The 22,710-nt window shown below is 38.4% G+C and overlaps 2 protein-coding genes and 1 long non-coding RNA gene across 10 annotated transcripts in view; 2 read left to right on the forward strand and 1 right to left on the reverse strand.

Moving 5' to 3' along the window:
* The window catches only part of LOC137190848 (programmed cell death 1 ligand 1-like), a 68,497-nt gene that overhangs the window by 45,076 nt on the left and 711 nt on the right, over positions 1-22,710 (reverse strand). The window contains exons 2-3 of one of the 2 annotated variants that reach the window (XM_067600533.1): positions 22,287-22,646; positions 21,544-22,153 (exon numbers count right to left, since the gene is read on the reverse strand). In XM_067600533.1, coding sequence (XP_067456634.1) covers positions 21,942-22,153; positions 22,287-22,646 — 572 coding nt within the window. In that variant the 3' untranslated portion in view covers positions 21,544-21,941. Of the gene's footprint in view, positions 1-21,543; positions 22,154-22,286; positions 22,647-22,710 lie in introns of those variants that run through there. The other variant, XM_067600535.1, reaches the window with a different exon arrangement.
* LOC137190847 (NACHT, LRR and PYD domains-containing protein 12-like) lies at positions 1,759-15,467 on the forward strand. 7 transcript variants are annotated; one of them, XM_067600526.1, is made up of 8 exons: positions 1,764-2,041; positions 3,203-3,272; positions 3,484-3,658; positions 5,532-5,654; positions 7,561-7,734; positions 12,527-12,703; positions 14,201-14,374; positions 15,259-15,467. In XM_067600526.1, the coding sequence occupies exons 3-8, from the start codon at positions 3,528-3,530 to the stop codon at positions 15,275-15,277; spliced, it is 798 nt and encodes a 265-aa protein (XP_067456627.1). In that variant the 5' UTR covers positions 1,764-2,041; positions 3,203-3,272; positions 3,484-3,527; the 3' UTR covers positions 15,278-15,467. The 7 variants fall into 7 exon arrangements, with proteins under 7 accessions (XP_067456630.1, XP_067456627.1, XP_067456625.1 ...); XM_067600524.1 differs by having other exon boundaries at positions 1,765-2,041; positions 3,447-3,658; XM_067600527.1 differs by lacking the exon at positions 1,764-2,041 and adding an exon at positions 2,342-2,703.
* Positions 20,314-21,959, forward strand: LOC137190861 (uncharacterized). Its single transcript, XR_010930311.1, has 2 exons — positions 20,314-20,376; positions 21,866-21,959. It is a non-coding gene; the product is annotated as an uncharacterized lncRNA (long non-coding RNA).

Consider the following 22,710-nt stretch of genomic DNA (forward strand, 5'->3'; position numbering starts at 1 on the left):
AGCGCAAACGGGCCTGACGGTGAAGGGCAGTCATGGCAGGCCTCCTGGAAGCACCTGGGGGTACCAGAAGCTCAAAACAAAAGTCAATTGCAACAGCAAAATATGCTGTTTGGCAATGGCAGAGAAGATCTGGCAAGTTTTCATGGGCGCAACCCACATACTCAGCTCTGCTGCTCATCCCACAAATGCATGTTCCTTACAAATTTGGCACCATTTAAAAGGGAAATAAGCAGGCTTTCCAACGGTATAAGATTTATTGCCAAGAAGCATTGTTACAACAAAGTAATAATCTACCAAACACAAATTTCCTTACTTTTTATGCCAAGTTTATGTTAATAGGAAAGAAAGTGATACCTGAGGTGTATTCCAGAAAGCAGGATTAGTGAAAACTCTTGAGTTTGTTCAGCCTGAGATGAGGGAAACTCTGGGTTTTCAGTTCCAGAGAGAGAGCTAGCTTAAACTGTTGGTCAGTTACCATGGTAACTTAAACTTTGGGTCAGTTACCATGGTGACACCATGGTGTGAAGCTAAGCTGTTCGCTGTATCAAAGTGCGTATTGAAGCGCATTAATTAGTTGAGGTTTACTGTCAGTCAGAATCTGAATCCTGGCTGGATATTAGTTTAATTACTCAGGACTATCTGAAGTTAACGCTTTTATGCACATCAGTCATTCCTTGAACAGCGTTTTTTTTTTTCTCTGATATTCAAATATTACACAATAAAACCTCTGCATGTCCTTCTGTTATAACACTGTGACTCTGCACACAAGACAGCTGTCAGTTTATCAGAACAGCTCCTGCACTGAAATGTTTATTGCACATAATGTGTGATCTCAGTTTAATTTTTTTAAAATGGGTATGAAGCTTTATAATTATCTCCATCACTCATGATGTGATTGGTCGCAATGATGGAACGTCATACTCATAATATTGGAGATTGTATATTAAAATTTCAAAGTGAGCAGGATTGTGGTGCAGCTGCAGAATGTAGTTTGAAAGAACATGTTTTAACAGCATTTCAGTATTTGAATTTGCTACATTTGTTGAAGTAGCTACAGTAGATACAAATAGACATCTAAACATTTAAAATCTGCTGTATTTTAACCTTGATCCCTTTTCAAGTGCAAAGCACCAAACACATTATTACTGGATCAGACTGTGAGCTTACAGTCATGTCTCTATGTCTTTGATCTATATATTCTTTAAATTTTGAACTATATTTTTCATCTTCAGTTGCTGCCTCCTGTGTTTTATCCCCATCAGATTAAAGCTGAACTAATATATTTAAAATGTAATGTAGCTGCAGCCTGATACACAGTCAGATTCCACTTTATCATCATTAAGGAAATGTAAGTCTGGTAAATGAATAAAGACTAAACACTGAATAAAGCTTAATGGATTTAACTTATTGACACTTTTCTCTGACTCTGGTTCTTTTTCTTAAAGATAAATGTGCAACGTCCACATTCACATGAATTAATACTCTACCTACACTGGATTAAAATGGAGGCTCTGCCTTTTATTTACCTGTTGTTTCCTCACTTTGGTCTTGGTTACAATATAGCTGAACATGTTACTATATTGCTTTGACATACAGCATGTTGGTGTTCAAGTTTGCTTTCTGTTGAAGTGTAAAATGTTCTAAAACTGGTGTAAAATATTGTTGGCCGTTCAGGTTTATACAGAAATCATGAATGTTGCGCAGCATTTAATGTGACGTCATTATATAGACTTTCTCTGACCTCAACTCTGACCGACTTCCAGCGTCCCGGCATCAGACTGTATGATCCAACCGATAAAGATTTATACTGTCTGTTAATATTAGACTTTTGTTCCGGGTTTTTTGTTCCAAAGTTCAGAGCTGCTGATCTGTTATCAGATTTCCTTAAAGAACACTTCAGATTAAAGATGAATACAGAGAGTTGAGACTGTTTGTGAATCAACAGACCTTAAAACAGACCTGGTTGGTTTCCTGGTTGAAGCTGCTGATTAATTTCACCCTCACTCATCAGCTTGATTCAGATTATTTTCAACATATAAAGGTAACGTAACCAGCAGTTTTCACCATGTTTGTGTCTGCGGGTGTTAAAATGATCTGATAACAGTAGAGATGGTAGTTATAGTGATGAGTTATGTTGCTTTGTTGACTGCATTGGTGGAATGAACGAAACACCAGAAGAAAGAAATAAGAGTCCTTATCAATACTCTTTTTCATTACTAAAGATTTTTTTAAACATTATTTTAAAAAAAGAATAAATTCAAAACAGGATTAGAATAGATTTATATATTAAATATGACAAAATATTGTTTCTTACAGCTACAACAGTAAGGTTTTCATCAGCAAAGTCACTATATAAATTCAACAATATCACACTTGAAAGAAATAAAAAATGTCAGTAAAATAAATGATATTCCTGACATTAAAAATTCGAGTTAAGTTTAGAAAGAATGAAGAACACAGACATGTCATTATCTTCATCCTGTCGTCCTCCTCCCTCTGCTGCTGGTTGAGAGGAGGGGCTGTTTCAGCCAGTAGCTAAGTTTACAGGAATATCACACATTTCAATACACGTTAGAAACTAAGCTAAACACAAACACCGACAAATAGAGCAGAGGAGAGGACAGCGATGCTGGCGCGACCACAAATGACGGCAAACCACGGTAGAGACTCAGCAGTTTCCCGGTCTACGCAGGAGGCGTTCAGGTACAGTGTTGAACGTAGATCACCCGTGTTCTGAGCTCTGTGTTCAGAGCTGAAAACACAAATTTGTATGTAGTTACGCGAGTAAAATGGAGGAAAAAAAGACTTGACAGTGCTGTGGAAAAAAGAGGAGTCTTATCCTCACAACACACTTTTGATAAGACAAATTTTATTTAATATTTACTACTGATGTTACCTTGAGGATGACACTGAACTGAGCAACTCAATGTGAAGACCTGTCCTACACTAACAAATAAAGGTGAAATTCAAAAGAAAAAAGTTACATAACACTGCAAGTTCTGGTAAATTACATAGTAATGACGGGAAGTTACATTCTAAAACATTTTGACCAAAACCTGTTTAAGCCAAAAAAGATCCTCATAAACATGTTATGTTTATGACACACACACACACACACACACACACACACACACACACACACACACACACACACACACACACACACACACACACACGTTGACAGGCTCGTGATTTCTTGTAGGTGGCAGTACTGGAACTGAAAGTCTTCAACGGAGCAGAGCAGATGGATAAAAACTGATATCTGACGCAGGGTAAGTGTTAATAAAACATTATTTTACCATGAAAGTCTCAGTCAGTTTTCACCCTGAGGACTGTAGAGGGGAGAACAGTTAGAATGAACTTTTGTGGATATAAAGAGGAAATAAAACGGGCAGATACTAACTTGTTTGGGTGTTTTCTCTCTCGTTGCTGTGACTCTTCAACAGACTTGTTTCTCTTGAATCTTGCTTTCTAAACTCACAGTCAGTGTTACTGGTTTACCTTACTGGTTTACTGAAGTCCACAAGATGAGTGTTTGTGTGGAGGAAGAGGAGGACAGAGCAGAGCCTCCAGTATCCAACGTTCTGTCTATGAAGAGTGACCAGCACAACGATCATTTTCCGACCTTCAGTAATAAACCTGGACCCTCAAACACAAAGTAAGAGACCTGCTACTAACTCATTTATATGACTCATTAGGGCCTTGGCACTGAAAGTGTGAGGAACCTGTTGTTTTTGTAGGGATTATTAGGTCAGAGTGGTGAGAAGAGAGAGAGAGAGGTGGGGTTTAAGGTGCTCGAAAACTCACAAAACTTTGCACATGCATCAGAAGTGAGCAGAAATGATATCTTTTATAGTGATAGGGCTTGGGCGTTGCCAGCAGGCTCCATAGCGCAGTAATTTTATACCCAGAAGTCAAACTTTTTTGGCTTCATTCACCACAATTTTAATAGGAATGAACGGGGCCTGGCCTCCAACTCTGTATCCAGTTCTCTTTATACGTCCATGCATGAAGCCAAAAACTTCCAGGTATAAAATTACTCAGATCTTCCACATCTTTGAGGCCCATAGAGCATGAGCAGCAGAGACTTCCGCCAGCTTAGATGGCTAATTCCCGTTTAGCCTTTTCCCATGATTGTGTGCTGGAAAAATGCCTTTTGGGCCAATGTGCATCACATAATGAGCCTGGAAGTTGTAATTACATGGTTTAGCTGCTGTGTTGGTTGGCTTCAAAGCCTGCTGCTTTTCCTGGGGTCTTGGGCTCAAGGTACTTGAAAATTCATGAAACTTTCCACATGTGTCAGAAGTGGTGGGAAATTACATGTTTTATAGTGATTGGACTCATTTGTCGTCATATCCATTCAGTCACATGCAACACTGAAAAATCCTAACCTTCAGGTTTGATATGAGTTACATAATTTCAATTTTCCTTGAAATATTTAGCCAAATAAACAATTTCCATTGTTCAAAAGACACCCTAATCATATTCTGGTTTATTAAATAATAAATTCACAATCAGAATATCAATAAATACAAACTCAAACAATTAATAAATAATATGAACGCATTCTGCCAGTAGAAATGGTTCATGTGCCTCTGGGCAGGACACAGTATAAATACTGAATACAGGTTGTTATTCATGTGCAGGTGTTTGTTAAACAGCTAACAGGCTGCAGAGAGAAAACAGCTGCTCTAGCAGTGATAACTGTTCACCTTTATTAGTATTATCACAGTGCACATGTGTGCAGACACAAACTCCATGAAAAATTGCTACAGCTGTGAAAGTCGAATGACAGCTCATCCAGCTGTGATCAGCTTCTGCCGTCATCGGAAACAGACGTCGCTTCATGTGACGCTTCAGACGAAAGAATGTCCCATGTGTCTAAAAACATATTTCCTTGTTTCCTCTCTCCTCACTTGGTTTCCTTGCGTCTCTCCATGCATCCACGGTGGGAGGGACTGAGACACAAGGAAAGGACGCAAGTGAGGGAAATGTGGATGCAATTTAAGAGACTTGGGATGTACCCATGGTGTGGTCTACAAATGATATACAGCAACACTACGTATAATTAGTGGGTGTATCGCCACATTGTGGACACAGGAGGTGTTATTTAACTCCTACATACAATATCCAATAATCATGAAAATGTATATCCATGACAGTTGCCCTCTGGTAAATGTATTTCTGCATTAATATTTTACTTGTGTAGTACTGTCTACAGGCAACAGGAAGTGAAGCCTAAATGACACATGGTTTATAAATGTACACACAATTTCCAATATGTCAGCCAGCGCCACACACTGCACACGGGAAATAATATTTTACCCATTCGCACAGTGTCCTATAATCCAGAAAATTCAAAGCCGTATCAACCGACCTCCAGAAGCGATACCACAGATGCCGCTCCCTCTGATGCATGCGAGATGTGAGGGTCCAGTCATCGCTGCTTGCGATATATATTTTTGTTTGTATATTAAAATTTCTTTCAAGGATTCACATTATATGAATAAAAACATCTTGGTGTGTTACAGAGGTCAGACAGACCACAGACAGAGAGCAAAGTCTCCAGCATCAGACTGTCTGTCTATGAAGAATGACTGGTTCAGAGATCATCCTCCAACCTTCAGGAATGAACCTGGACCCTCAGACACAAAGTAAGAGACTGTTTCTGTTGTAAACTGCTCTGCTAAAATATTTTCTATTCATGATGCAGAAGTATTATTATACACTGTTTCAAACTAAGATGGATCTTAATCTGCGTTTTATAAACAGAAACTACAGATGGTATTTCTGTCACAACCTGAGAACCTCCATGTCAGAATTTCCACTTCAAGAAGATATTCATACATCTTTGCCCCAACGTTGAAGTCACTGTAAAGAACTGCAACTATTCAAAACCTGAAAGAATGTGCTTCAAATGTGTAATTCATTTTCTCATGTTTTTGCTCAAAATATACCTCAGGTCAGCTGTTATAAGCTACCAGATATCATGTTGACTCAGTGCATATTATAGTGCAATATGTGGTGAAAAGGTTATTTGTAGAAATGCTTTGCTCACCTTGATTATGTGTGTTTGAGTTTTCTCTTCAGCTAACAGCTTATATAAAATATTATGAAGAAAATTAAGCTCAAAGGTCTACTTACTAATTTTTTGGAGTCTGCAGTTGAAAGCTCTGAATCATTAGTAAGTGGACCTTACTAAAGCATGTAACATACTGTTACATTCTGTCTGTCTTAGACTGCTGGTCTACCACAATTTTTAGACCACTTCTAACCTCAGTTCAAACCTAACTAACCCAAGATAAACTGCCCAAAGGCACTGTAAAGCAGGAAAGGACATAATCAGCTCTCTTTAATGGAAGGCTTTTAAAGTAAAGCAGTGAAGTGTTGAGTTTGAGTTAATAGCAAACTACAGGCAGATCACTAAATGTTTAGTAAGACAGCCAGATAAGAAACACAGGTATGGGTTGTTTTAGACTAAAATAAATGAATATAATTTATAGGCACAGTTGGTATTATAATGTAACAATGTAAATGTAAAACAGGTTACAACAGTCTCCCCACAACAGACATCATCTGACTGGTTTTATATAAAATAATCTGCAGACCTGATCTACATGATGGAGTGACGTGTGTTTACTGTAGCTAACGTTAGTCCAGCTGCTGGAAACAATTGCTCAGCTGGACAGATGTCCTGGGGACGGAACAATACTGTTGCTTTGACTTTATCTGTCCATTTCCTGCCACCGCTAAAATACATTTATACTCAGATCAGGGGAGTGTCGCTTAGACAGTTAGTCAATTTTGTGTTGATTTTGTTGGAAACATGTGTAATTAGAGTCCTGCTGTCTGACAGTCAGCTCTCAGCCTGCATTAACCGAGCAGCTGCTTCTGTTCAACATGTTAGTTTAGCGTTAGCATGAGCCTCAGATAGCTAAACCACACAGCCGCCAGACAACAACTCCGTGGAGTTTTCACAGCTTTATGCTTCAGAGTCCAACCAGACGACACAGTGCACAGATCGAGGCTTGCTGCGAGTCTGCAACTTTTTTTTTCGCAGGGAGGTGCGTTCGTTTTACAGCTTGTGCGGCCCTTACAGGCAATCACCAAAAACACCTGTAACTCAATTTCACTAAAAGAGTAAGAGGCTTCACCTGGTGGCGCAACTGCGAACTGCAGCAAATCTGCAGAACATTTTCTGACAGTTACACTGCACATCCCTTGTCTTCTGCATTATCGGTTAGTGTATTTTCAATCGGTTGAATTATTAATGCCAATTAACCCATAATCGATGAATCATTGACATCCCTAATATATATCACCTATCTAGGCCCAATTTGCAACATAGCCAAGCCTATGTGATATTAATGAGAGCTCTTTTTCACTGTTTGTATTTGACAGTTTTTAACCTGCATCCTGTTGGGTTCAGGTGTTTGGAGTTTCCATTTTATAAACTTGTACATTCTAAACCTTCTTCAGCTCTGAACAGATTATGAAACACTGAATGATTTCAATCAGAATAATCTGCTTCTAACACTACATCATTTCTTCTTTATTCAGAATGAAATGCTGCAGTTTGTCAGAGATCAGCTGTGCTCCTCTCACCTTAGCTCTGAAGTCCGACCCCTCCCATCTGAGAGATCTGGATCTGAGTAACAACAAAATACAAGTTTCAGAAATGAAGCTACTGTGTGATTTTCTGGAGAGCCCACACTGTAGACTGGAGACTCTGAGGTCAGACACCATTTCTTGTTTCTTTGCTGAGATTAATATGATGTTAAAGTTGTGGTGACACTAAACTACAGACATGAGGATGATTTTAATGAGGTAAAATCCCCTTTAGTAGGACACTGCTGTGATACGTTATGCAGACGTGCTGCAACAACAGATTAATAAAATATAAATCATTTATTTCAATTTAACACTCTCCAACCAATATCAGCACAGAAAATAAATGATTTAAGCAAGAAAGTCAGTAAATCAGTGTACAGTGATCTATAAATGAATGTGTACAGTATCTATTGTCCACAGCTATTTATACTGTATGAAAAGCTCCTCCTCCACTTCATTAAATCCCTGCAGCATCTGAAGTCAGCAGGACTGATATGTTGATAAATCTGCAGCCTCTGAGAAGTGCTGCACCAGAGTGCAGTGCCGTTACACACGACTGTTCACTGTGTTTACCTTCATTAAATCTCCTGATGACACTAGGCTGCTACAGTATAACCACACACACCTCTACACAAATCAGACAGGTTGGTTATAACTCAATATTCTGCCTTTTTATGAAGGAGACTTCAAGTTAGCGGGGCTCATCAGCCTCTTTTCCAACTTTCTTTTTAGCAAAAGTAACATCTCATGTTTTATCCATGAGACACATTACGATGCAAACGCTGTTGTGTAACATTAATTACTAAACTATGTGACCGTGCACAAGGTAAGATACATTAGGCTACAATTATTGCTGAAATAGCACCGGTATGATGGGCTATAATCATATAAACGGCTTCACCAAACCATTTTTTAAATTTCTATTGTTATTATATTAACTGATGAAAAAACCACTCCATCTGTCTTTGGCTGCAGATTTGTGGTGATGTGTGTTCATGTCGTGACGCTCTGAACCATCCAGACATTTCCTGAAGAAAAGCTTTCTGTTTGTTGAGCTGTCGTTATCATGTGATAACGGTGATTGGCACAAGTGTTTCAGAGCTATGAGACCAGTCATGTGGCCACCACACCAATTGATCTACTTTTTTCATTTTGTTTGTGAACGCAGAATTCAGACGAACAAACAGTTGAAAGCATCCAAACAGTGTCAACATATAAATGATTCAATTTATGAATTTTATTAAAGCCATTGCTTCCCTGTTAATAATCTTTTCATTTAATCCTGAATTGTGAAGCACTTTGTAAAGTCTGTTTCAATATGAGCTCTATAGATTAATCATTTATCAGCCTTCTGACGTGAATTATGATGATTGATATTGTTTCCACTAGGATTTTTTCAGGGCGGTTGGTAGGCCCCCTGAAACTACTACTTTTGTTACAGAGCAGGCGTGTCACAGATACAGATATGCAGTGTCGACAGTGTCGTCATAGATGCGCGCAGTAAGGCAGTTCTCTGTATCGCTGTATTTCTCTGCACTGAGCTGAAATGAAACAAGTGCAGAAAAAATAGGTAAATGAATATTAAACAAATATTATCAATATTTATTTACAACACATAAATAAACATAGGCCTTATGGAAGGATAGATGGACCAATAAGTCTCTATCTTAGAAACAAATCTGGATTCTCACAGCCTCTATGTGGTCCTTAATATAGATCAATGTTTGTAATATAACAAAATAACAAAACTGACTTATGGAGAATTAATTTGCTTGAACTTAAATCCAAATCAAGACAACAGTTTGATTTATAAATTAATCAGATGAATGATGAATCAGCATTTTGTTTCCTAATAACTGAAACTGTTAATTTTAGTGCTGTATTTACAACAGTTACCGAGGTCAACAACCTTCTAACAGCTGAAGAAAACATCATGTTAACAGAGTTGTTGTGTAGTGTTAGTATCTGTGTTAAAAGATCTGTAAGTCCTTTTGTAGCAGGTTTGAATCTTGTGCTTTGACTTTTGTTTGTTAGGATGTCCTTTAGTTTGGATAACAGATTGTGCCTTTAAAAATATTTACAGAACAATAATTCATCTAGATACAGGTGGAAGTCAGACATTAACAGTTTTTTCTGCCTCCTGCTTTGAATGTGTTCATGTCTCTCCATCACCTGACGCCATCACCTGAAGATTTAAAGAAAAAGTTGTGAGAAACACACAGAGGCAGCTGCCTCTGAGTGTTTCTCTTCACTCCTTCAACTTTTTCTTTAAATCTTGAATCAGTTGCATCTTCTTTGTTTTGAATCAGTTCTTTACTTTCTCCTTGTTTTTTTTCCAACACCATTAAGTGACATCCTGCAATTCTTCCTCACTTCTGTCTCATGTCTCCTGATTTCTTCACTCACTCTGAAAATGTAAAAGTTTTTCTTTTAAAAAAGAAAAGAGATTTTCTAGCTACTTATTTTGTTGTATTTTATCTGGCAATACTATTTGATGCTGCACATCAGTTAATGTCATATATGATCCTCTGAACTCTGATTCATTCGTCTGTCCCATGAAAGCTGCTAGGCTGCCCGCTAGCTTCAGCGCGGAGGGTTCGTTTGTTTTATACACCTGCGTAGCAGGAGCAGGTGGTGGTTTGTTGGTTCATGTTAACAGTAACAGCCGTCTCCGTGCCTCATACAGAGATACAGTGTTCAACCGGAAAACAAAACGAGCCCTCCTAGAAGCTGCAACAAACTGCGGTAGGAACCTAGTCTGAGCTAGCCGCTGTAAAGTGATAGAAGTTTGGATAAATGCTGTTTCTGAAGTTGAGAGGTGGATAAACGGCATTTACGTGCATTTAGCGCTCCTGCTATCATGTTAGTATACGTTACATTTGTCTTTATTTGTTTCTTTTGGGAGGGGCGGGGGGTCAGGTAATGGTAGGGGAAACACTGCACATAAGACATGTTTTTTTGAGACTTTTAACTTGTCCAGTAGGGCGAGTAAATTTCTCTTCTACTTGTCCTATTAAAAAATCAGACAAGCCTTAATGTCGAGCCCTGGCATGGAGACGTCCACGCAGTCCATGTGCCTAAGACCTACTTCGCTGCACTTGGCATTTATTATTAAATTTAAAATGAGGGTTAAAAATATTGAACCGAGGTTGCAATGCATGGTTTTGCATCCACGTAGAACCGGGCCTGAGGAGGAAATTTATGGACATTTGTTAAAAATTAAAGCAAGATGTAGGCCTATACATGGGTGCTGGTGAGAAAAAAAAATTTGACTCAACTTTTTTCTGTTGGTGTCCACCGACGAACGCCGAGGTGTGAAGTCACCTAGGGGGGTCCGGAGGCATGCCCCCCCCCCCTAAAAAATGTTCTCTAAATGGTGCAATTTGGTGCATTCTGGCCATGATTTTTGTCCCTGTCAAAGGCACCAATTTATGCATGAAAAGTATAAAATAAAATATTTTACCTTCAAAAAGTATGCTATTTCTCTCCTTACTGAACAAAAAACTTGTAGGCCTACTTATTTTAACTGTTCAACTATATTTTAGAATAAAAATAACATAAATATCTATACTTATTATCATTATCAACTTTTTAAAGGCAACCAGAATCTACATCAGTCAGTAAAAGAAAAAGGTTAAAAATCTTGTCAATTTCATATTAACATATGTGACTGAACACTGACAATCACTAGTCTTACTGGTAATCCTTATCAGTTTGGTTCTTTATCAATACTTTTATAGGTTCTTTTTTTATTAATGAATAATTCTTTTTAAAAAAGAATAAATTTGGAACAGGACTAAACATTGTTTCTAGAGCAGCAACAGTAATGCTTACAACAATAAAGTCACTGTAAAAACTCAATATCTCTGGAAACAAATCTAAAATGTCAATAAAATAAATAATATTACTGACATCCAAATACTGAGTGAAGTTTAGAAAGAAAGAAGAACATAGACATCAGTCATTATCAGCCTTTCCTCCTGTCCTCCTTCTCCTCCCTCTGCTGCTGATGTGATTGACTGCTGCAGGTACCGCTGATAGTGACAAGAGGCTGCTTTGTCTCAGCCAGCAGCTGAGTTTACAAGAATGAGCCAAATTTGAAGATTGGTGACAAACTAAGCTAAACAGTTAGACTACATACAGACAGCTTTAGTTTTAGCTTGTTGGTAACAATTAGCCATTAGCCAAGCTGGCGCGCTGTGGTTGTGTAAAACATAGCAGCAGTGGATGAGAGACTGTGGACAGAGCAGTTGAAAATATCACTTTTCTACATGTTTATGCCTGTTGATCAGGTGTATTGATAGGTAGTAAAAAGCCAATACTCTAAGGTGTTATTGCACTTACGGAGTAACAAGCGTAGTTGTTGTCAATTCGAGTAATCTTCACTTCACATGTGCTCTGCTGTTCGCTGACTTTGCTCTGTGTGTGTGTGTGTGGAGGAGAGGCTGCAGCTTGAGAATAAATTAGACTAAAATGTTAAAAAGTACTGATAAAAGAACTGGTAACATCTGAGCTTATCAGTACTACAGTCTTTAATAATTTATCCCCGGGGCCCGTTTAATACTGGGTTTTGGTACCCATCCCTACAGAGAAATAAGTGCACATTAAATAAAACTGCCATATCTTTGATTATTTTCGATAAAAGATGTATAAGTCGATGTGTAAACAACTGCAGGAAGCTGGAACAAGCGTTGACGTCTGGAACAATGAACATCTCTTTCTCTAGCCGTTTAATCCTATACAAAGTGAAAAGCAGAAATGCAGTGGCAGAGTAAAATCTTTTTTGTGTTAGCGGTAAAAATAAACGGACTATGACAAAACAAATAATTCACTTTTAACGGAAATTCGTCTGTAAATGGAGCTCTTCCACCCATGTAATCTGCTTCTAACGCTACATGATTTCTTCTTTATTCAGAATGATGAAATGCAGCTTGTCAGAGATTAGCTGTGCTTCTCTGGCCTCAGCTCTGAAGTCCAACCCCTCCCATCTGAGAGAGCTGGATCTGAGTAAAAACTTCAGTCTGAAGGATTCAGGAACGAAGCTGCTGTGTGATTTTCTGGGGAGTCCAAACTGTAGACTGGAGACTCTGAGGTCAGACACCATTTCTTACTTCTGTGCTGAGATTAATATGATGTGAAAGTTGTGGTGACACTAAACTGCAGACATAAGGATGATTTTTATGAGGTAAAACCCCTTTCAGATTTAGACATTCAAATGTTGTTTTCAAATATTTAAATACTATTTAAAGCTCCCCTCCAGTTTATTTTGACATTTTTGAGATTTTTCACATTTTTATGAGTCATTTCCTGAACATGTTGAATAGCCACAATGTTCACCAAATATTTTATGAAAAATAACTTAATTTTGCACTCATCGTTAAGCTGTTGCTAAAAGGAAATAATGACGTATGACTATAGCAGAACGCTGCAGTCATATGTCATCTTCATAAAATTCTTTGTTTTTGTGAGCATCATGTAGGCTACTGATACAGTATCAGGCGCCTGTGTTTCATACTAAATAGGCTACTGGATGCAGACATGCTGCAACAATGGATTAATGCTTAAAATATGAATCCAACCAAAATCAGCACAGAAAATAGTGTTTAATATGTTTAAAGCAGGAAAGTCAGTAAATCAGTCTGCAGTGATATATAAATGAATGTGGATGATTCCTACGTTATTTGTTGTCCACACAGTCTGTACGCCTAAGACCTTCCACGCTGCACTTGGCATTTATTATTCAAATTTCAACTTAGGATGCAAAATATTGAACTGAGGTTGCAATGCATGCTTTTGCATCCACGTAGAACCGGGCCTGAGGAGGAAAGTTTATGGACATTCAGTAAAAAATAAAACAAAATGTCATTGGTTATGTTACATGATCCATCAATAAAGAAGTCATCGTCTGATTTCACCTATAGATTTCACATATCTCTGTTACTGACGTGTAACCTAGGCTATATAGCTAATGCTGTATTAAGTGGACAGGTTAGGCTATAATATCACTACCATTGCTAAACATCACCAGTGTGCTAGAATGGCAATCTGGTTGCCATGGTAACTGATTACGTCTCACTATTAACCACACCCCCATTTTCTGTTTGAGAAACAATGTTAACTGTTAAATAGGAAGTAACACTGGCTGGAGTGGGGCTTTAATTATTTAATTTTAAACCATAGTTAACAATTTAAAAACATACTTTCAAACATTCAGATCTTTGGTTTAAATCAGTTGATAACATTAAAACATCTATGACCACATAGACTTTATACTGATCCATACTGAGCATCTTTTTAGTCTTCATATTTAATATAATATGAAAAAGCTGCACTGGCTAATTCACTGTTAAGTCACTGTGCTTTTATTGAAGTAGCAGCATATTGTCATTAATATTAATGAGAGCTCTCTTTCACTGTTTGTATTTGACAGTGTTTAACCTGCATCCTGTTGGGTTCAGGTGTTTGGAGTTTCCATTTTATAAACTTGTACATTCTAAACCCTCTTCAGCTCTGAACAGATTATGAAACATTGAATGATTTCAATCAGAATAATCTGCTTCTAACGCTACATGATTTCTTCTTTATTCAGATTGAGGTTGTGCAGTTTGTCAGAGATCAGCTGTGCTTCTTTGGCCTCAGCTCTCAAGTCCAACCCCTCCCATCTGAGAGAGCTGGATCTGTGGGGAAACTACCTGTCGTCTTCAGAAGTGAAGCTGCTGTCTAATCTGAAGGAGAGTCCATACTATAGACTGAAGATTCTGAGGTCAGTGGAGAGTTGGAGTCAATATGTGCTGGTTTCAGCAGTTTTGTATTAAACACAGTTAGTATCAAAGCAAAGGTCCAGTATTTCCTGGTGAACCTCCAACCTTCTCAGTTGCTGCTTTCAACAGTAAAGCTGTGAGAGGAGAGCAGTGACAGGCTTCAGGATTGGACCAAACGACAGAGAGAGAGAGATAGAGAGAGAGAACAGTCAGCCAATCAGATCAGCCAGAAGCTTGTTGTGATCATGTGTTTGAGTTGATGTGAAGATGACTGTTGTTGTTGTGTTCATGTCTGCCGGAAATAAAGCTGGATTACAGCTGACAGCCTTACAAGATGTATAGAGACAGTGGTCCTCATTCATCCAACTGTCGTACCATCAACTGTGATCTGAAAGTGTTTGTTCTCTCATTTCAACACTAAAGAATTGATCAGTTCATCTTTGTCAGAGCTCTAAGATCTGTCTGACTGAAGCCTGCAAATCACTGGCTCTGATTTCACAGAACCATCATTACGTTTACTAACCATCATACGTTTAGTAACCATGTGGTCTTTATACAGACCAGAACCTCTGCTGAAGTCCAGGAGTCACATCTTTATATCTGTCCATCACTTATTTTGTTTCCTTCAAATATTTTCAATGACAGCCTCCATTTTTATTTGTCAAATGATATTTCAAAAGTAGATAAGATGTTGATCAACACACAGAGACTCCTGCTTTAACTTTAACAGCAGGTTACACATAACTGTTCCACTTCTGGTCTGAACAGGACTGAAGTCCCTGCTGGTCTTTATACTGGATGTGCTGCATCACTGACTGACAGCTGATGAAGTGAGTCTCACTAAACACTGATTTATGAGCTCCGTTGTTTCTTCCTCTCTTATCAGATGGGGGTGGTCTCTGTAAGAGTGACTGAATATCCAGGAGTTCGTGTTGAGAGAGGATCAGCTATATCCTGATGATCCAGAGAGGGTGAAGCAGCAGCAGCAGCTTGTGTGTAGAGAGGCTCTGACTCAGCCATGTTACTGTGAGGTAGAGTGGAGAGGAGGGCTTCATCCAGCAGTGACTGACAGAGGAATCAGAAGGAGTGGAGATGACTCTCCACCCTCCTCCTGGACCTGAGTCTGAGTCTGGATTTTGGTCCATGTGGATCATCTCCAGCAGAGGCTCGTTTAGAAAGACTTGTAAAAATAATGTCTTTGTATTTAAGTTTTAAATGCCTCTTTACTGTCAAACATGTGATCATATGTATCTGTTGAAACCAGAGTGACACTGCAGATTATTGCAGAATCACTTGACACCATAACCATTAATTTACAGGATTTACAGGATTGTACATATCAGAGAATATTATATATCAACATATAATATTGAGTAGGCTAGTAGTGTGATGCGTGAAACAAACATCCCTCAGGATTATGTGAGATCTATCAATTAGAGGAATCAGTGCAGCATGTAATTTTTCACTGCTATAAATACTCTTGAGAACGAGAAGCACTAAAGATGGAAATCAGGAAGCTTGAAGTGGAAGAAATGAGTCTAAAAAATGTATTTGCCATCAGGTTAGTGAGTCTATTCCATTATATGAAAGAACTGGCTGATCAAAAGATTTAGTGTTCAGTGAAATATAGGAGATGGGTCATAACATTTCTGATATGCAAGAATGTTTGTTGCTTCACATCTATGAGACTCTGTGTGTTTGTTCTGTTTCATTTAATTAAATAAAGATTCAACTTGACAATTAACTTTAGTCTTTGTTGTTATTTAATAACCGCTAATAAATAAAACAATTTGTATAGGAGCAAATAAAAATTAATTTAAAAAAAGATTAACATTGAACCCTGTATACAGTTAGCTAGTTTAGTCCAGTGGTTCCCAACCTAGGGGTCGGGCCGTGTCTATTTTATGTTGATGTTATTCCCGTGTAAGAAAGACATGGTACTGAGTCAGTGCACCTGACCTGTTCGCTGTCTATCGGCGGTGATGCTGAACTATTAAAATTATACGGAGCCCCTAAAGGGACATGGGGAAATTTTTTTTTTTAGATATGTTTAACTAGAAAATTTCTAGTGCTCACAAGATACTACTTTTTCGTGCACACAAGAAAACATCTCGTGCTCACACAAAATGTTCTCGTGCGCACGAGAAAGCATTGGATGCGCGCGCATGTTTTGTGGGAGATCCACTGCATTTGGTTTGAGGTCTGTGTGAAAATGCCAGTTCAGGAGTTAATTCGGCTGTATTTCGAACTAAGACTTCATTGTAAGGACATTGCTGCTTTGCTTGCAAGTCGTCATCGCTATGTTGTGTCTGAAAGACATTTAAAACGAATTTTGAATGCATGTAGTCTGTTTCAGCGCAAGGGATACACCCCTTTGGATCGTGTGGTTGATTTCATTCACCAACAGTTACAAACCAGTGGCCAGCTGTGTGGGTATAGGTGGATGTACACTAAATGCAAGGAGAATGGATTACACATCAAGAAAGAAGAGGTACGTTTAATTCTTAAAGAACTTGACCCAAGGGGTGTTGAACTCAGAGGAAGGAGGCGGCTCCATCGTCGAAACTATTTTGTTTCGACGAAGGATTTCATTTGGCATGAAGAGTGTTTTGTTTTGCTTTTTGTGACATGTGCACTGATTTCAAGTCAGCAAAAACTGGCAGCAGAGTGTTTTCAAGAGTTCAAATGTGGATGGTCTGGTAACTTTTAGCAGTAGGCAGAGATTTAATTTCCCTTCAACAAGAAATGATTACAACAAACAGTGCCCTCAGCTGGAACCATCAGTCCCTGACAACTTGTAAACTACAATTGTGAGATATAATAGTGATGAGAAGTTATAACATCTGGTCCACTGGTTCAGGTCTGCAGAGGGCACGTTTGAGTCACTTTTCAATGTTGTTTCCAGTGTTGTACTGAATGGCATGGTTGTATGTAAAGAGGCAGGGCAGGGACACACATTTTCAGTAAAGATTAAACTGTGATCTTTGTGTGTTACTGTAGCTACAGAAAGAATGTGTGTGTAAATGTGCTTTTGTGTCTACAGACAGGTGACAAATTAAAGGAAAAACTGGTCCAGGTCTGAATGCTTGACCCCTACAGTGAGGGGGTCTGGTGGCTCTGTTATGCTCTGGGGGGCATTTTGCTGGCATGGTTTGGGTCCACTTGACCCCTTAGAGGGAAGAATCACTGCTAATCAATACAACGTTGTTGTGAGTGATCACCTTTATCCTATGATGAAACATTTCTTTCCTGATGGGAGTGGTCTCTTCCAGGATGTCCCCATCCATAGGACATGAGGGGTCACTGAATGGTCTGATGAGTATGAAGATGATGTGAATCATATGCTATGACCTTCACAGTCACCAGATCTCAAACCAATTGAAACCTATGAGAGATTTTGGACTGAGGTGTTAGACAGCGCTCTCCATCACCATCATCAAAACACCACATGAGGGAATATCTTTTTGAAGAATAGTGTTCATCACTCCAGAAGAGTTTCAGAGACTTGTAGAATCAATGCCAAGGTGTTGAAGCTGTTCTGGTGGCACATGGTGGCCCAACATCTTAATAAACACTTTATGTTGGTTTCTCCTTTAATCTGTCACCCGTCTGTATGTACAGCATGTTTGTGTTTGGCTTAAGCATAACATTAGATAACAATTAGGTATTTATTCATCAACATTGTAACATTTGTAACAGTGATCAAACATTAACATGAACTTTGTCTCTAGTCTCTAGAATATCAGAAAATAATTTTGGGGGGTAAATTGAACCATTGACTCAACTTGCTCCAACATCACTGGCACGTTTTACCCCACAACCTCCATTTTGACAAAACTGTTTCACACAGTGGCTCAGATCCACAATTATGCTAAGTTTATGACCTTGTTTTGTAGCTTACACTGACTTAAATCAACATGTAATAATGTCCAAAACTTATGTATTTTAATTAAGATACAAGACTGATAACTTTAGTAACATGATGAATTCACTTGACATGACAAAAATCTGTTGTTTTTTTTTGCTCTGTTTTGCTGACCACTCTCTCCATGTGCTGGAGTCCAAGATGGATTGAGTGATGTGAACTATACTTTCTTTATTTGTGGTCACATTATTACTTTTGTTTATGGTTATCTAGATAAAGGGGGTGTCTCATTTTACCCACTGGCTCGATTTACCCCGTTCTCCCCTAACTATTAAGTCACGCTGTGAGCTGTGTGCATCATATTTATTATTTAATGAAATGTATATTTACACACAATATTATATTACAAGATAGTCAGTCATTACTCTCAAATTAAGCCTTACCTGGTATTATGCAATTAAATTGTTCTCTCTGAGTTTAGACTCTAAATAGACAGTGACTTTTGTTAATTCTGTGTGTTTGTATGTTTTTTTTTTGTGTCTTTCTAAGCTGGTGAATGGAGGAGAGTGTAAGTTAGAGAATGAGACAGAGACAGAAGCTGCGGATGTGGTCATGTTGAAATATAAAGGTAAAGTGTGTGTTTACCTTTTTATCATCTACAGGATGATAGGGGCAATCCGGGGGAACCATATAATAAAGAGAGTGTTCCCAAGTTACCAGAGGGTTACATAGACTCAGACTCCTTCAGGAAGTGGTTCTCTCTATTCATTCCCTTAACACTCATCTAATTTTCATTCTTTCTTACGTCCAACATTGCCTGTAAAAAGTCCAAACCATCTAATGCGTTTCCAACACTCACCAGCTTCTACTATTTATTCTCTTCCCTGTTTTCCTTACGTTCAGGGAGTCATTGGATCCTGTTTTCTAAATATATTCATAACTGCTCAGAGAAATATTGCTGCCTTGACCAGCATAATCCATAAATGTGATCAGGACATGTATCACATTTATTAATAAAGTCACTTTATAATGCAGCAAATATTTGTTTAATAGGAGCTGTTTTCACTTTATAATTACTGCACTTTTTGACCGCAGGTGGCAGTAAAGAGGCAAAATAAAATCCTATGATTTTCCCCCTAAACACACATGATTTCTTCACACTAAAATGTAGACTGGTCAACATGGAACAACATCAAACAGGTCCACCACAAATACTTTTCCCAAACTGATATAACACATTAATTATGTCTCTAGTCTCTACTTGCATGTACACAGTCCTTTCTATTGCTCTGACTGTGTGTTGTAGAGCTCTGGTCAGGGTGGACAGAGAGCAGTTGCTGGCTGAAAACAGCAAGATCCTGCAGCAACAGCCAGGACCCAAACAGCAAGGTCCCCAGTCACCTTCTGAACCTCACATGGAGGCTCTCTCCCTCCCCAGCCACAGAGGACTGTCCCCCATGGCTGCTCCTACCACCAACTCCCCTCCATCATCTGTCTCTCAGCTCCCTCTTCACCCTCCCACAGTCGGCTGCCTGTCTGCACACACTCCCCTGTCAAAGTATTAACATAGACAGTAAAGTTAGAGATATTTTTTATATTCCACCCTTGCGTTACAGGGAATTACAGCACTGATTTCTTGCATTTATTTCACTCTTTTGTTGAATCACGCAATGTCATTTTATTCAAAAAAGCTTTTGAAATGACATGAAACCGGGATTTTACCTGAAATGTCTGAAATGAAACAGATAGTTGACAAACATACAGTATTTCTAATTCATCTATTTAAAAAAATACCTTTCAAAAAAAGTCCAGTAGGTGGCAGTATTGTCTTAAAAACAAAATTAACACCTCCTGTCTGCAATGACTTTATTATATACTGTCAATGATTGTACACATATAAAACTTGCATTTCTGATAAAAGGATGTGTGTCTACAATTTCTTTATATAGTAATCTAACATAAAGACATTCATTTCTTGTTTGTTTTTTTATGTTTTGGATCCTCTTTTTTTCAATGTGTCTGTGCAGGTCAGTATCCAAGAACAAGAAACTTACTTTTCCACTGTAAACACTAAAAAAAATCTATAATGGTTACATTTTACAATTCACCACCAGTGATGTTTTATGGATGACACTTAGTGTGCACGAAGTCTGATATGATTTGCGTATAAATAATAATAATTTAAAAAAAAAACTGAAGATATTGTGAGTATCGTGAATGGGTGAATTTGGACTATTAACTTCTACACTGTGATTCAAAGTTATTTAATCTGTGGTACAAGGATGTGGTGTAGCTTGACCGGAGTGGCTGGTCACTTGGTAGGAGGCAGACACAGGAAACCTTGTCCAGGTGTCACAAGGTGGTTTATTTACAAGAAAAAGTGGCACTATGCTTCACATGTAAGAACAACAAAAAAAAATATTTACAAAAAATAAAATTAAATAGACCCTTCCATCATCAGTCCATCAGAGTCAATCTGGGCTGTACCATTGCTGCAGGTACATCCCATGTCTCTCCTAAAAACAGGTAAGAGATAAAGTTATTCAATCTTACCAACCTCCAAAGTGAAACACTTTTCCATAGCTTACCATATAATGCACTTGCAACCATACATAAACAGATCAAAGTCACAGTACATAACTTACTTAACATAATTTACTACCACCCCCCACATTATTCAACCCAGTGACATTAACAAAGATGTCACCCAGTGTATAAATACAGGACATTGTTGGGTGTCTCCTCCTGTTGTCTGTGGAGCACATGAATAACAGAAACCAGCAATTTCTCTTTTTAATATCTCAAACTACAACACTGGTGAAAGTGCTTTGTGGATGGACTGAAAATGACTTCAAATGTGTTCCAAGCTGTAAATGAATAGTGTCAGGCAAAGCACTTTACTCCTTTGTGACAAAGTGGGTGAGAATACACCATTTGTCCCTACTTTCACCATCAACGCCACATAGCTTATGAATTTAACCATGCTTGTTAAGAGTTTGTTTAGCCATATGTCCATGATCAATCTGTAACTTGCAGACACATACTATCCCGGGTTTGTTAGTGGTTTGCATTAAGTTTGGTTACAGTCCACATACCAGCAACATTTTTAGTTAAAGTAATACAACTTAGCATTGTTAAGCTTAGTTATTGTTTATTGGGTTAGTTCTGCATTTCATAATTCAATCATTCTTTTTGTGCTACCTAACATAGGAAAAGGCCGACTCAATGTCACTGGTAAGATGATTCAGTAAAACTCAGCAGAACTATGAAATATGTTCCAACTTAATGTCTTGTGGTTATTTATGTTTCAATGAGCCTAAAGGTGTAAATGAGCACACAGCTGTAACCTGCAGCCAGGTGAGGATCTCTAAACAAGATGAGCTGACTTCCAGTGAAGAGCTCCCTCTGCTGGTCTTTATCCTTAATACCAGTGTTTCCAATTCAAAGGTTTTCTCTCAAACATACATGTGAAAGACTGATAATCAATAACAGACAGTAAATAAGAGCTCACTGTAACAGACAGGATTAAAAACAGCAACAGTGAATCTCAGTTTCAATTACACATTACAATAAAACAACAAAGATCAATGTTGAGAAGTTAGTTTTTACAATTTGTAAGAGCATGAAGCATCAAGGTTGTTGCTATGGTTACCTGCCAGCCAATGGGAAACTAGAATGTTCTGTGTCTTTGGTATAAAATTGAATCAAACTGTTTCCTCTGATCCATCTGCTGAGCTGTAAGTTTTCTGAAATCCGCCACTGGACCGAGTATAAATCTTGTTTAACAGGCAGAGAGTGAATGAATAAACAGCCAGTACAGATATAGCTGCTGCTGTCAGTCCCAGTACACAGTAGAGGCCGATCCTTTCCTGACTCGCTGTGTTTGGTCTCTCAGGTTCAGGCCAATCCCTCGCTGCTGTAAAGACACCAAACACATCTGTGTCATTCATGTGAAGAAACAACATTTCACTAAAGAAAACTAAATAACCACAACACATTAAGTTGGAACATATTTCATAGTTCTGCTGAGTTTTACTGAATCATCTTACCAGTGACATTGAGTCGGCCTTTTCCTATGTTCCGACCATAATCTGTTCTCACTTTACACATGTACAGACCCGAGTCATCAGTCCTGATTCTGGACACATGAAGTCTGATTCGTCCTTCTCTGAGGGCGTCTTTGTCACACTGAACTCGTCCTGCAAACTGTCCATCCTGAAACTCTGAGTCCTCAACACCCTCATATAGATGATACAGGACCAAGAGTTTAACATCAGCTAACAGTTGACAAATAATTATAGATACGGTGGAGGAACTGTCAGTTTTGGTTGTAAACATCCATTCCAGTGTGATGTTGTGGTTCTCCTCTGCCTGGTAGGAGGTCTCTGTCACGTTCAATACAAATGTTCCTGTTGAGGAGACAGAGAGGGAAAGTGAGGACCAGACAAACTAAGAACTTTAACATTTGAGCCC

This window comes from Thunnus thynnus, chromosome 10, assembly GCF_963924715.1.
Source record: "Thunnus thynnus chromosome 10, fThuThy2.1, whole genome shotgun sequence".
NCBI lineage: Eukaryota > Metazoa > Chordata > Actinopteri > Scombriformes > Scombridae > Thunnus > Thunnus thynnus.